Genomic DNA, 13,672 nt, shown 5'->3' with positions numbered 1-13,672 from the left:
GCCTAGCTTGAACCTGATGAGCCCAACAAAACACGAGCGGATGCAGGTAGCGCTAACATCCAATTTTCTCTTTAAAAAAGTGTATCAGGAATAACATATAAACTATAATCAATACTTAAATAAATAATAAGCTTCAAAACGACTAAGTATAAAAATATATAATACGTTGATTAGAGGTCACGTTACTAATTTGAGTGTACACAAGCTAATGTTGGTTGTGATGGGTTAAAAGGAACACACAGGAAGAGAACCAATTAAGTCTTTATCCCTTCATTGAATGACCCCGCTTAAACAGTTTTCATAAAATTAAAAGTACATTAAAAATATTAATTGAATTGTAATTGATAGACGCGTTCTGACTTTATGTACAGTCTGTCTACAAAATAAATACTTCGTAACTGTTGTATTGGGATGATATTTTATTACCTTTGTGACCACGAGGGGGGGACCGTCTCACAGAAAAAAACAATAAATAACAGATGCAACAAAATATAGCTTTAGTTACAATAACTAGATAGATAAAAGTATTTTCTTTCTTTTTTCTTATTTTGTTTATGGCATAGAGTTAACTCAGACTTTCACTCTTTGAATAAACTGGCGGAAATTCCTTTAAAAGCATCTACAGCGAGTTTAATATGTTTTTGGACAGTGGTAGTTTAACTTTGTACACCTCTGCACACCAGCACGATGGATTTGAAAGGATAAAAAAAATGTGCCTTAAGTGTAGACGCAGCTTTTTATTGAATGGGGTTAACAGAAGTAGTATAACCATGTTCCCAAGCTCTTTTTTGGGACAAAATACACTTTAACTGTCTAAAACATTCCACATGGCTGTGTGCACTTACACGTCTTCATTTATATACAGTTTGATAAGTTACCTAAAATTTCGTTTAAACAGCAAAATCTGTTTATGCTCTCGATAACTTACAGCATATACTTTTTTGCTGCATATGTTTAAAAAATGTGAGCTACTTGTAAAACTGTCATTTCAAGTGGGCCCACTAGGAGGCAGGTTTTTACTTACTAAATATCTCTGAACAGCACTTGAAGGACTTCTTTGTTCATATTCCACTGAACTTTAAATTTCTGATGTACTTGCTGCTCACTGGTCACATAATTCTTCAGCAAAGAATATATTAGTCACACAATATAATACGATAAGGAAGAAGCAACTGCTCTTGTGATGAATCTTGCTCAACATATCTTGGCAAGAAAACACTGAAAACACGACAGAGCTTGCATCAAAAACATTGTCAATAGTATAGTTAATTGTTTTGTTTTCATACTGAAGGTTAAGTGATTACCAGTTGATTAAATGTCTTAACTCTAAGCACACTTTGTACAGCAGATATGATACTGAACAGATTAAATTACCATTTTCACTTCAGTTTTCTTTGTGGTGGATGTTTTTGTGGCTTTATGTAAACTTGGCTGACTAAACCTGACTCTTTTTATTGGTCAGTGTATTGTTTGCCCATGACCAAATATCTCACACAGACTTTCATCTTCATTCATCGTTGATTCTCAAAAGTTAGTAAACCCTTTAGAATGTCATCTGCTGCGACCTGTTGGGGTCAGGTTCAGAGCTCTTCCGCATGCCTTGGTTGTAATGATTATTCAGTTACTGTTTCCTTTCTACCAGCACAAAGCAGCCTGGTTTTTCTCCCCTGACCTCTGGCACACACAAGGCATTTTCCCCCAGAAAAGTGTTGCTTTCTCTTATTTGGACCATTCTTTGTAAACTTCATAGATGGTTGTGTTGGAAAATCCAAGTAGATTTGCTATTTATCTAGGGATTGAGAGTAACGCAATTTCTATTCTCTGTATGTCCTGTACATGTGGCAGAATCGACAAATAAAGTTGACTTTGACTTTGACTTTGACTAGATCAATGTTTTTTGTTCACCATGTTTGTACACCCATGTGTTTTGTAGCTTTTGAAGTGTGTGCTGATAATGAGCCAGAATGGCCTCTGGTCCCTCTCCTCTTCAGGCTGGAGGATGCAGCATCCACAAATCCATCCATCCATCCATCCATCCATCCATCCATCCATCCATCCAGAAATAAAATAAAAAGTTTGATTGGTCTGACTGACCCCAGGACAGTTTTCTGGTTCGAAATGAGCATACAGGTCGGATTTTTAACCTTTATGCTATATTGAATTTTAAGAAGATGCTAAATATTTTACATGTTATACACAACCCCCCCCCCCCCCCCCCCAAAAAAAAAAAAAAAACACCACTGAAAGAACAGAGAACTTAATTTTATTACATGAATTGGTAGCATGATTTAAGCAAGTTTTTTGTGTTTGTTTTAAAGTCAGATTAACCCAACAGTTTTAGATTACACAAAATGCACAATAAGTGTAACTTGTGTGCTTTCACTTAAATAAAAATAGAAAATTAAAGGAACGGACTTTAATTACAAGTTGATTGAAACCCAACCAAAATATACAACCACCAATGAAGCAGAAAACTGAGTGAGAATAATTTTTTACCTCAACTAGACCTCAAATACCCTTTGTACAGCGTAGGCTGGGTAAAAACTGCTCCCATCGTGGCGTGCACGTTGCAAAGGATTCCATTTGGTCTGCAGGACAGCATTATGTTACTTATTAAACAACAACCTTTAACCCTTGTGCTCCACCCCGATTTGCTTACTCCCACTTCTGCATTTTGGACTTTATGTGTCCTCTTGCTTAAAGCAGTCATAACAGCTGACAGAGAGTCCCAGAGGCTACATTCTGCAGCACAAATCACATCAAAATGAACAGCAGTACTCTTCAGGTCAATGTGGAACACTGGATTACAGAAAATCAGAATGCTTTCCTGCCCCCAGTGTGCAACAAACTCATGTAAGTAACACATTTACTCTTAGCTACACTCTCACTCTTTATTCTTTGCAAATGTGAATTGAGTTTTGTAATTATTGAGCAATGTGTAATTTATGTGGCAGTTTGAACACTTGGGATTCAGTGAGTTGAACTGCGAGGACACGCAGTGCATGCACTGACATGATTTTAATTCCTCTTTGTCTCAGGCACTTCTCCCAGCTGCTTGTCATGTTTGTCGGAGGCCCTAACACCAGGAAGGATTATCACATAGAGGAAGGGGAGGAGGTGAGAGTTGGACTAGTCTCTTTTTTTCCCCTCATTCCAGCAACAAACATGGACCATGGAAGCAGAAGAACCTACAATTTAATACAAAAGACAACATTAGTTAGCTTCTTACAGTTTTTCGCAAAGTTGCTTCATTTGTCCTTTTAGGGCCAGTTCCACCCACGTGTTGCAGTGCTTGGTTAGGCTATTTGGCCAGCTGCTGCTACTGGGTTTTTTTGCTTCTGTGTCAAAGTATAAAGTGTGTCAGCTGACAGCCACTTTCACAACTTTAAACATTCACTGATACTGAATCATGACTCAGGATACCCTTTTTAGTGTTGTGGTAATTTCTGACATGGTCTAAAAATACAGATCTTTTCTGTCTTTTTTGACAGTTACTCATGATTTTTTGTGAAAGCTGCAAGTTTCTGCACATTTAATTTTAAGCTTTAAAACAAAGTTGTTGGCTTTAATTAATTTAAGTTGGTTCATATTAATTAAAACAAAGCATCACGAAGGCCCACGGTGGGTGTTGACGCAATGTGATTTCTGCCCAATGCTCTGAATGTTAAAGTGAAGAAATTCAATGAAGTGCAGTCAACGGCGGGAGTAACTATGACTCTCTTAATATAACATAATTATATGGAAACTACAGTTCTTGTAACAGAGTTTGTGTTTAAAAATAGAAAGGAAGAAAGATTAGATTAGAAATGCCATCCAGTAAGTTTTGAGGCGCTTGGCAGATTGTGGGAAAAAAGAAAAACCAAACCCACTAAATGCCTGAGCCAGTCTGAGGAATCTGACTGTCATAAATATTTATGCCATAACACAGGAAGATAAGCTTCTGGTTTGGCTCATGAATGTTATTATTATTATTATTATTTCTATGGGTTTTCTTCTTTTGATTTTAATTGAGGCTGATTATTTGATTATCCATACATTTCTTGTTCAGTGACTGAGAGAGAAACGTGTGCCTACATCCTGGAGACTGTTTTGATTTTGATCAATCAGTGTAGGATCTTTTTGTTCCTAACACGAAGCACGGAGTGTCTACATTTCTGCCAATGGAAATACTTTTGACTAAAGTAGCTGAAAGGATTCACTGCCCTTTAAGAAATATCAAGAAGCTAAACATAATATTGACATTTGATTCCTTGCATTTGGGACCCTCTGTGTTATAGCTCCCTCTTGGTTCTTTCAGTATTGATGTACTACATTATCCAGACTGAGCCTTGACTGGTTGGTCTGAGATGTCTTTATGTTAATTGTGACTAACCGTTTTTCCACAACTGAAGTATCTGCTGATGCCTGCAAATAAATATTTATAACATGTATTTAACCCACTGCCATTCTTCGTTTGTCTTTCTCTCTCTGTTTTAAGTAGTTATTCTACCAGGTGAAGGGGGACATGTGTCTGAAGGTGATTGAAAATGGTAAACACAAGGATGTACACATCAAAGAGGGAGAGGTAAGCTCTAAACTTTTATGTTTCTGCTTCGTACTTTGCTGTGCACAAATACACATTCATTCATTCAGATGGAATTTAACTGTACAATTGCATAAAACATAAAGAACACTTTTTTAAAAAGCATTAATTAAGCTGTTTATGCAAGAGCAGCTGCAGGATTCTACCTCTGGGTGGGTCCAGAGTAAATTGGTCTGGGCCTTTTAATTGCACAGATTATTATTTTTAATACTTCTGCTACACATGTGTGAAAAGATTAAGAAAACAATTCCCAATCCATCATTATTAATTGTGAAGACTGAGACAGGCCGTCTATTCACTTAAACAAAGAGATTGTAATTAAATATCAGATGAGTGAGAAAGAGTGAGTGCTGCAGAGCCACTGAACTTTACTGAAACTTTCAGCTCGAACAACCATTTATTCTCCACATTTTTTATACTTTCAAAAGAAAATATATTTGATGCATTGACTTGCATGCTGTAGCCCCTTCCTCCCATTTTACACTGACAGACCCTGAAGTATACTCCTCCTGTGAAAAGGAGGAAGAAAACCTGCGAAAACCAATTTGTTAACAATTGGGTTTTTCCCGATGAGACTGGTGTAAATATCTTTTAGACATAAGGAAGTCATACAAGTTCAGTAACCCATGTCACAACCTGAGCCGTCTACAGCAGCGCCCAAATAAAGTAGAGGAACGTTTCTTCACATTGTGCTGAACCGCGCTGTGCTGCTCAGATTTAACAGGTAATTGTAAATGTGAAACAGGCTGTAGTGAATAGTCAGAATTTGTCAGTGATAATGTCATAAAAGCCGTCTACTAAAAAAACAAACAAACAAACAAAACCACATTTAGTAACTGAAGATAAGACCTAAGAAAATTCTTCTCACAGCCAGTCGGGATGGGCCCAGGTCTCTTAGGCCCCCCACAATGTAGTGTGTTAGCTCTAAATTTGTAGTAAGATACTTATTTAACAGAGAACATAGAAATTATTTGGTCATCTTTCAAAACAGGAATACATTTTTTTTATACATAATAGTGAAATGCTGGTTGAGATAGACAACTGCACTAAACCCTCCTGGAAACTATTTTTCTGCTCCAGTTCCCATCGCTCTCTGCTGATTAGAAATAAGGAAGCACAGCAAGCTTGTGCAATAAGCTTTATCTCAGGTGAATCTGCTTCACTGTGCATTCCACTACTTTTTGTCTCAAATTCTAGATGTTTCTGCTGCCAGCTCGGATCCCTCACTCCCCCCAGAGGCAGGCTAACACCGTGGGCTTGGTGATGGAAAGGAGAAGACTGCTCACTGAAACCGACTGCCTGAGGTTCACTGCTGTGGCAGTTTCGATTTTCTGCATTTTTTCTTAGAGAGTTGTTGACAACAGAAAAATGATGAATGGTCATAAACATGACAGGACACTTAAAAAGAAAAGATTCTTTGCCCTCATAAACACGAGGCAATAAGTTTAATTAAAACTCAGCTGACATAAAAAGAGGTTTTTCAAAGATCAGTAATGAAACGTGTGGTATAAACTGTAAACCAGTTAAATATATTTTATTTGACCAGATTCGATGTAAACTTGAATGTTTACCTTGTAAGTATGTAACAAATTTACATTTTTACAACAAATAAAATCAAATTCAAATCTGACAACATAATCAAATTACAGCAGCAGCATTTTGGGGATTTAACAGTCCCCATGTCAATTGGAGGGCCAGGAGTGCCAAAATCATTAAATAAATACACAATTAAATATTAGGGGTGCAACAATACACACGGTTCGGTTCGATACTTTGGTGTCACGGTTCGATATTTTTTCGATACAAAAAAAATGTTCATGCTTTTTTAATTTGTCATTTATTAAAATTATAAATATATATTTTAACTCAAAAGTACAGTTTTTAAATTTAATGTTGCTGAAACAACAAAGTAAGAAAAAAATAAGTATCTGATTGAGGAATCACTCATCTTTGGAAAAGAGAGTTTATTACAGAGAAATGTCTCTTTCCAAAATAAAAGCTATACTATACGCTTCTTCTGGGCTATATTCTCAGCAGCATATTAAACATATCAGGTCCCCATAAGGAGAATCATGTGCTAACGGCTGTCTAAATGACTCGGGTAAAGTTTGTAGCATGCGTGCTTGTTGTTTTTGTCTGCTTCCACTTGTCTTTGCACTAGGATGATGTCGGAGTAAATGTGCAGTCATATTCATTTTGTTCCCACTAGTGCTGTCAGCGTTAATCTGAAATGACGTTAACGTCACAACACGGCAAATCTCTGTTAACGAGCTACCGCCCCGTGCGTGGGGCTGGACGGCGTCAACACGTTAACGAGCTAACTGCGCTAACCACTAGTTCCCACCCATGTAATTGAGCATTGCGTGGCACATCCAACATACTGTTTTACTTTAGTCCATGACGCGCTTACCTTCAGGGTCATACTCACATGAAAACCAAAATAATTCCAAACGCCAGATGTGAATGAGGGTGGGGGAGGTTCAATTTGCCATGTTGCAAGGTGAGCTTAACTTCTGCCTGCTAGCTTGCGCTGCTCTCAGTGAATCTGTGTTCGACTACTCCGCACTGTCGAGCGCAGATCGACTGAGCGCTCAACACAGACAGCATCATCAAAAGAAAAGTTGATAAAATAAATTAAAAATTTTGTATTGTTCGATACTTATGCGTACCAAACCGAAAGCACTGTATCGAACGGTTCAACATCGATACGAGTATCGTTGCACCCCTATTAAATATATAATTTCATTAATTAAACATGTCATTAATTAATTAGAATAGGAAATAAATAAATAAATTATTACATGTTTTGAATAAAATGAATAGGCAGTAAATTAATTATTTATGTAATTAATAAATTCCAAATTTAATTAATTTAGTAAACATTTAATTAATAATTTAATGGTATTGCTAATTAATTCATTCTGGCACTCCTGACCCTCCATAAATCACAACCCGGCTATACTCTAAAGCAGGGGTGTCCAACTCCAGTCCTACTACCACTCCAGAGCTACTGTCCTGCAGCTTTTAGATGCATCCTTGTTCCGACACACCAGAATCAAATGAATGGCTTGTTATCAGGCCTTTGCCAACCTTGATGCCATGCTGAGGAGGTAATCCAATCATTTGATTCAGCTGTGTTGGAGTAGGGTTGCATCTAAAAGCTGCAGGATAGTAGCTCTGGAGGGCTGGACTTGGACACCCCTGCTCTACAAATACTCTCCTTACTGTCTGTTTTTCTCTATACAGGACCATCATTTACTAAATAGACAGCATGCTGTATTAAGTAAGACTTAAAACTACACTCATAAAAATGTATGAATTAATCAATTTTCAAGTACAAGCAAGAACAAAAATAAGTACAATGTAAAATGTCTAACTTTATTGAATCTGGTCAAATAAAATTTATGGGACTGGTATACTTCAGATTATACCCAGCACATTTTGCTTAATGATTAATTATTTGAACAAATAAACCTTTAATGATATGTATTTACACCACTGGCTACATTTTTTATATATAAATGATAAATGTTAAGTGATGCCTTGGATTTAATTAAGTGGCTATCTTCATCAGCAGCTACTTTGTTCAGTTTTATTGTAGGGTCCTACAATAGATAAATAACAATGTTATTGAATTGAGTCTTAGATCTTAGTGAAACACATTTGTCCTGTAAACAGATTTTTATGTTAGCATGTATTTGTGCTCTCAGGTACCATGTAGACAACACCACTGACATCCTATTTGAAAAATGGTTCTACTGTCAGGATCTAGGAACCCAGCTGGTGCCAATAATCAAGGAGTAAGGCATCTTTTCATCTTTACAAGTCATACTCAGATCATGCTCTTTCTTTTAAGTATGTTGACTTGACTGTATTTTACTTTCAGGTTCATGGCATCCAAGCAGTGCAAAACAGGAAAACCTGATCCAAGTGAGTTGTTCAGAAGAAATTGTAAGTCCCTGTAAACTTTGAGCTGGTGTCAATGTTTATTATTGGATGGATAGATGAAGTCTTCAGGGAACCTCCTTTCCAGCTGAACACCATGAACGTGATGACGCCCTTCTCCTTCAAAGACTGGCTGGAAAAACAGAGGCCGTCTTTGGGGAATGGCAGGCCCATCGACATGTTCGGAGCTCAGTTTGAGACTGAGGTAAGAAACCTAGTGTCAGGTAATGATCATATATGAGATGGTTGATCAGGGTTTTTTTCAGCCATTTTCAGTAAAACATTTCATTTAGGCCTGCACTCATATATAGTTACAATTTTGGTTTCTTAAATCCATGCAGGGTCAAACGTGTACAAACACACTCAAATATAAACATACGTTCACTTATTTCTTTTAATAAGCAATCCTGAAGGTTCTGCAGTGTCCTTGAAGACCAGCTTCTTGTCAGAGATCGTGGTTGACTGCTGGCAATGGTTGTTTCTATTTGCCAGTATAAACAAGATTTGTTTGAAAGCACTAAGTAACTGTAGGTTGCAAGATCACACCTTAAATAAATATTTGTAAGTACAGGTTTAATGTGTGTGCCACCACAAGAAGACACAAATTGTCTCCCTCACATGAGAGGGTATTGGCTCGGACTTTCAGGGACAATCCAGGGGCCACAAAGGCACAAGCCTACCCTGACCTGGAAACTACTGGAACAAAATTACTATGACAAAGTTACATGCCCATGATGAGTGTCTGTAAACTTCTGACCACAACTGTATAGTACGGTCTATCCGGCAGAAAGGATGTTTTGATACTAAAAGTACAAGTCAAAGGTATAATTATTGTTGAAATAACAGGAGACTAGACGTGTTGTAGGTAATGATAGTGATAAACAAGACTCTTTTTACTGCCTCCCCAACAGGCGATGGTGTTCGGACCTGGACTCACAGAGATGACAACACCCCAAACTGATGTGTGGGTTTGGCAGTTGGTATGTATGCAGAGTCTGTCCCAACAGTCTGTCCCTGGACGCACATGTAAATCTCCCTTCCTCTTCTACATCTCTTTCTTAGGAGGGATCTTCCACAGTGACTATGAACGAGCAGGAGTTCAGTCTTCCTGCAGGAGACAGTTTGCTCATTCCCGAGCAGAGCCAGTAAGTCAATATCAAGTTGTCAGTAAATCACAAACTCTTTCACTGAGTGTACAAATTATTGGATCAAAAGTGTTGAAAGTGAACTCTCCAGGGTTTCCAGTGTGGTTTTGCATGCAGTGACTTTCTCTGTCGTAGATACCAGTGGCAGAGAGCTGAGGGGACTGTCGCCTTGGTTGTGATCCAAAACCCAGAGAGGAAGAGACCTTAAGCATCAACCGTCAAATCACACCTGCATTGAAACATATGCTGGGAGGGGAGCACGAATTCTTTAAATGAGCTCGAACAACTGAAAGTGTTTTATGTATAAAACAAATACAGTAAGTAGCATAGACCATTTAGTAAGGGTAAACAGTATTACTAAACAATTACAAAATGATGCTATATTCTCGCATTCATCAATCACTACATGTAATTTTATGTGAGTAAAATGCATAAATAAAAACATCCTCATGTCTGAGCATTTGTCTTTTCCTTGTAAGTTGGCTGTTACTCATAAACTGCATTTCTAGTGGCTCTAATGACTTAAAAACACAAGTTTCAACAGGTATCGGGAACATAACACTGTTGTCAGATGAACTTTTCCAACGAACTGCTTCATAGCCACCTACATGTTTTGCGTAGTTTCTTACAAAACTGACATGTAGAACCTGCTGCTGTTTCAAAAACCTTTTAGGTGGAGGTGCATGGAGGTGAACTGATACAGCGAGCTAACAGGAATTTGACTCATTAGCAGGCTGTCTGTTCACGTCAACCAGCAGGCTGACAGTTTCGGAGCCAAACCCAATGCTTTGTTTGGATTTTTGTAACCAAATTAATTCAGTTTAATAACATTACGGTCATATCTAGTGTTTCTTTTACAATTACTTAAAAGAAATGAATTTGATTACTTCCCAGTAAAAAGTAATTTGTTATGCTGCTTTTTGTTTTTATATTTCTTTCATGTTGCTCAGTAGCATGTCCTGAAATACACTGTGACATAATTACCAGTTACCAGTATGAACCTTCGGCTACAGTCCCAGATAATAAGATAAATCCTTTTCTTAAAAAGAGCAGTTTTTCTTTTAAGGTTACATTTGAACACAAAACAAAGTGGAAAACCACCACATAGACTTCAAAGTGTTGCCACTGTGATTCTAAAATGAATGCTACAGCGCTCTAAGCTTGACTACTCATCACTCACTTTGTTACATGGTGGTAAATAAGATGTGTCTCCGCTGGCTCTGTGCTGGCACGTTGTTTGTGTAGATGTCTGCAAAGACCTGATGTTGTGTTAGCAGTACAGTGTGGCTGTTTCTGTCCTGGACACAATTTGTACTTTACCATCACCCTCCTGTGTTTTTATGCAATGAAAATAAAAGTAATGTTGGTATTTCCACTCCTCCGTTGTAGACTGCTCCGCCCTGTCTATTCCCTGCACATCTTAGTACAACTGCACAACTGATGGTAAATGCTACTGCGCTACGTCCAGTGCAACTGTAACGCAACTGCAGGCTAAACAGAAAACCATGTTTCATATTTTTCTTTCCTCTCGTCATGTAGAAGATTGCAGGAAGACATAATGATGATGTGATTTCTCAATTTAGTACTGTGAGGCATTACATTGCTGTGTTCATGAAAAACCTATTTTATACAAAAATAGATGTAAAAACAAATTAATTTAAGCATCACACCCCAAAATTTACATATATTTGTAATATAAGTAACCTCTATGTCATACCATTTCCCTGGTCACCAAAACAGTATGGAGAAATTTACAAGGAAAATTTGATATTAAGAAAGACACAACAGCAAGTGTTTTTAGGTCTAAAATAAAGTCTTAGCAAAGCCTTTTCCTTCTGTTACCCTCATTGCTGCTGTGAGGTTTTCCTATAGATTTCAACCACCTTCATTTCTTAAAATGTCTCTGATTTTTGTGTTGTCTCACTCTCTTTTCTTTTGTTTCCTTCCCCCCGGATAGCAGAGGATGATTAAAATGAGAAAATTAATTACATTTTAAAGTATTACAACCATAAATGAATATAACTTCTTGCTCTGAAAAGTGAGTAAATCTTCATGTAAAAATTATTTATGGATACTTTTCTTTTTACTTTTCTTACTTGTAGCTGTATTAATCGATACCCTCAATCATTAAATACTCCTCAATCCAAGCATGAACTCTAAGTCACATCTGTATTAGAAACCGCTGTCCTGCTCACTGAGAAGCATTTCATGGACTAACACATAAAGACTAAAGGATGTAAACCCTGCAATAAAAGTGATTAAAGAACGTGAAAGCTGTACTCTCCCATCAGATGTAATTGTATGTGAGTGCTGAGAGAAAAATAAATAAATATCTACAGAAATAACATTATGTGCTTTCCTTGCAAGATGACTGTCACTCATAAACTTCAGTCCCAGTGGCTCAAAGGACTTAAAAACACAAGTTTCAACGAGTATCAGGAACGCAGCCTTGTTGTCAGATGACACTGCTGTTAGGTGCCAACTGCCAGGTTCCTATTTAATCACCACTGTTTAATGGAGTACGGGATTTCCCCCAGTAATGCACAAATGACTGTAAATGAGTTCAAAGCATATTTGGCTGTGAGATGCCAGTCATAATTATCGATGGCACCCAGACTAAAAAAACAAATACAAATATTTTTTTAATGAACATTTTCTGAATTGTTTTCACTACACTTTTCCCATGGACGCGTAAGCTATAAATTAAGATCCAGGAACGTTGCCCTGCAATAAAACGTTCCAGCTAGGTGGGACAATATTTATTAATAAGTAATGGGAACTATGGGTGTGGAGCTTGCTGCGCTGGACATTTCTGATTGGTTGAGTACTTGTCTTCTGCTTTTCAACCACCTACATTTGTCATGTAGTCTCTTACAAAGCTGACATTTAAGAACTGGTGACACTTTATAAATCAGCAGTGTAATTAGCCTTCGGTCGACAGTCTGAAAGAGCCTTTCAATAAAGATTTGAATTGTTCCAGATACTTTGGGGGTGGCAGTGCGTAAGCTTAATGATGTTATTGTCATATATGAAGATAATTTAAAGCCCACTTATTAGGTTTTGTCTACTATTTTATTTACCCCCAGTGCTGAAATTTGAGCTTGTTTGAATTCAGAATTTTACTGCTTTAGATGCACCAGCAAAAAATGTTACCAGGAAGGCACCAATCACAGCACAGCCAAATGTACAGGGCTAAACGCACAACGCAAGGTACGTGTTTGTGTTTTTGACTAACTGGTTTCTGGTCTGACACTTACTTTTCAGCATTTAGCTACATTTGTGGACATTTCCTGTTTTTTATTCTCACTGTTTGTTTAATTTTTGCTCCCATCTACTACTTTGCAGGACACGTTATCTGTGGAGACTTAAATAGGCTTGTGTCTTGTCTTGCATAGACAGAGCGTAAATCTATGTTTGCCTTTGTGTAATGTGCATAAAAGTGCTGAACCACGTGTGCTGTTATTGTTCAGGTTTTTTTAAAAAAAATACATACACTAACTTCCTCATTGCAAATCGGTACAAGCTGTTTTAAACAATCTTTTTAAAGGATGAAATATTGGAGAGTTCCTTGTACGCTTACGTGCATGAATTTGGCCTTGAAGCTACAAAGAGAAGAGTATTTATGTTGCATTGAGAGAATAGATTGCTGGAGTTTCTTCTACTTTCAATGAGGCTAAACGTTTAAAGTAAAACTGCTTCTTAAAGCAAAGATATAAAAAGGTGAGTGTTGACTGTATTAAGCGATTGGATTCTTTTAGCTTAGTGTGAATAATCCTTTGGGAAAAGATCAAAGGATTTAAGAAAGCTGGCTTCACTTTCTCAATAGTTCAAAGCTCATTGTTGATCATTCTTTCTGTTTTTATTCACTTTACTATAAAACTACACCTGCTGTTTCTTCATAATATTTTATTTTTCCAAGTGTCCAGGCTAATTCATATCTGTGGCTTTGTGTAGAGACTTTTTGTTATCTTATTTTCCAAAATCAAGACTACTCCTTTAA

At 37.3% G+C, this 13,672-nt stretch overlaps 1 protein-coding gene across 2 annotated transcripts; it reads left to right on the top strand.

The window, feature by feature from the left end:
- Positions 1 to 9: 9 nt before the first annotated feature.
- On the top strand, positions 10 to 10,129 carry haao (3-hydroxyanthranilate 3,4-dioxygenase). Of its 2 annotated transcripts, XM_085478401.1 has the most exons (12): positions 10 to 46; positions 1,992 to 2,130; positions 2,707 to 2,853; positions 3,039 to 3,117; positions 4,481 to 4,564; positions 5,780 to 5,886; positions 8,293 to 8,382; positions 8,469 to 8,512; positions 8,587 to 8,732; positions 9,439 to 9,507; positions 9,590 to 9,672; positions 9,808 to 10,129. In XM_085478401.1, the coding sequence occupies exons 3-12, from the start codon at positions 2,765 to 2,767 to the stop codon at positions 9,878 to 9,880; spliced, it is 864 nt and encodes a 287-aa protein (XP_085334527.1). In that variant the 5' UTR covers positions 10 to 46; positions 1,992 to 2,130; positions 2,707 to 2,764; the 3' UTR covers positions 9,881 to 10,129. The 2 variants fall into 2 exon arrangements, with proteins under 2 accessions (XP_085334527.1, XP_085334528.1); XM_085478402.1 differs by lacking the exon at positions 1,992 to 2,130 and having other exon boundaries at positions 31 to 46; positions 2,704 to 2,853.
- Positions 10,130 to 13,672: the final 3,543 nt, after the last annotated feature.

This window comes from Copadichromis virginalis, linkage group LG13, assembly GCF_057382275.1.
Source record: "Copadichromis virginalis isolate Kocher_CV1m ecotype Utaka linkage group LG13, C_Virginalis_male_GT1.1, whole genome shotgun sequence".
Lineage (NCBI taxonomy): Eukaryota > Metazoa > Chordata > Actinopteri > Cichliformes > Cichlidae > Copadichromis > Copadichromis virginalis.
Note: the sequence above shows the minus strand (reverse complement) of the source record. Positions and strands in the feature narration are given on the sequence as shown.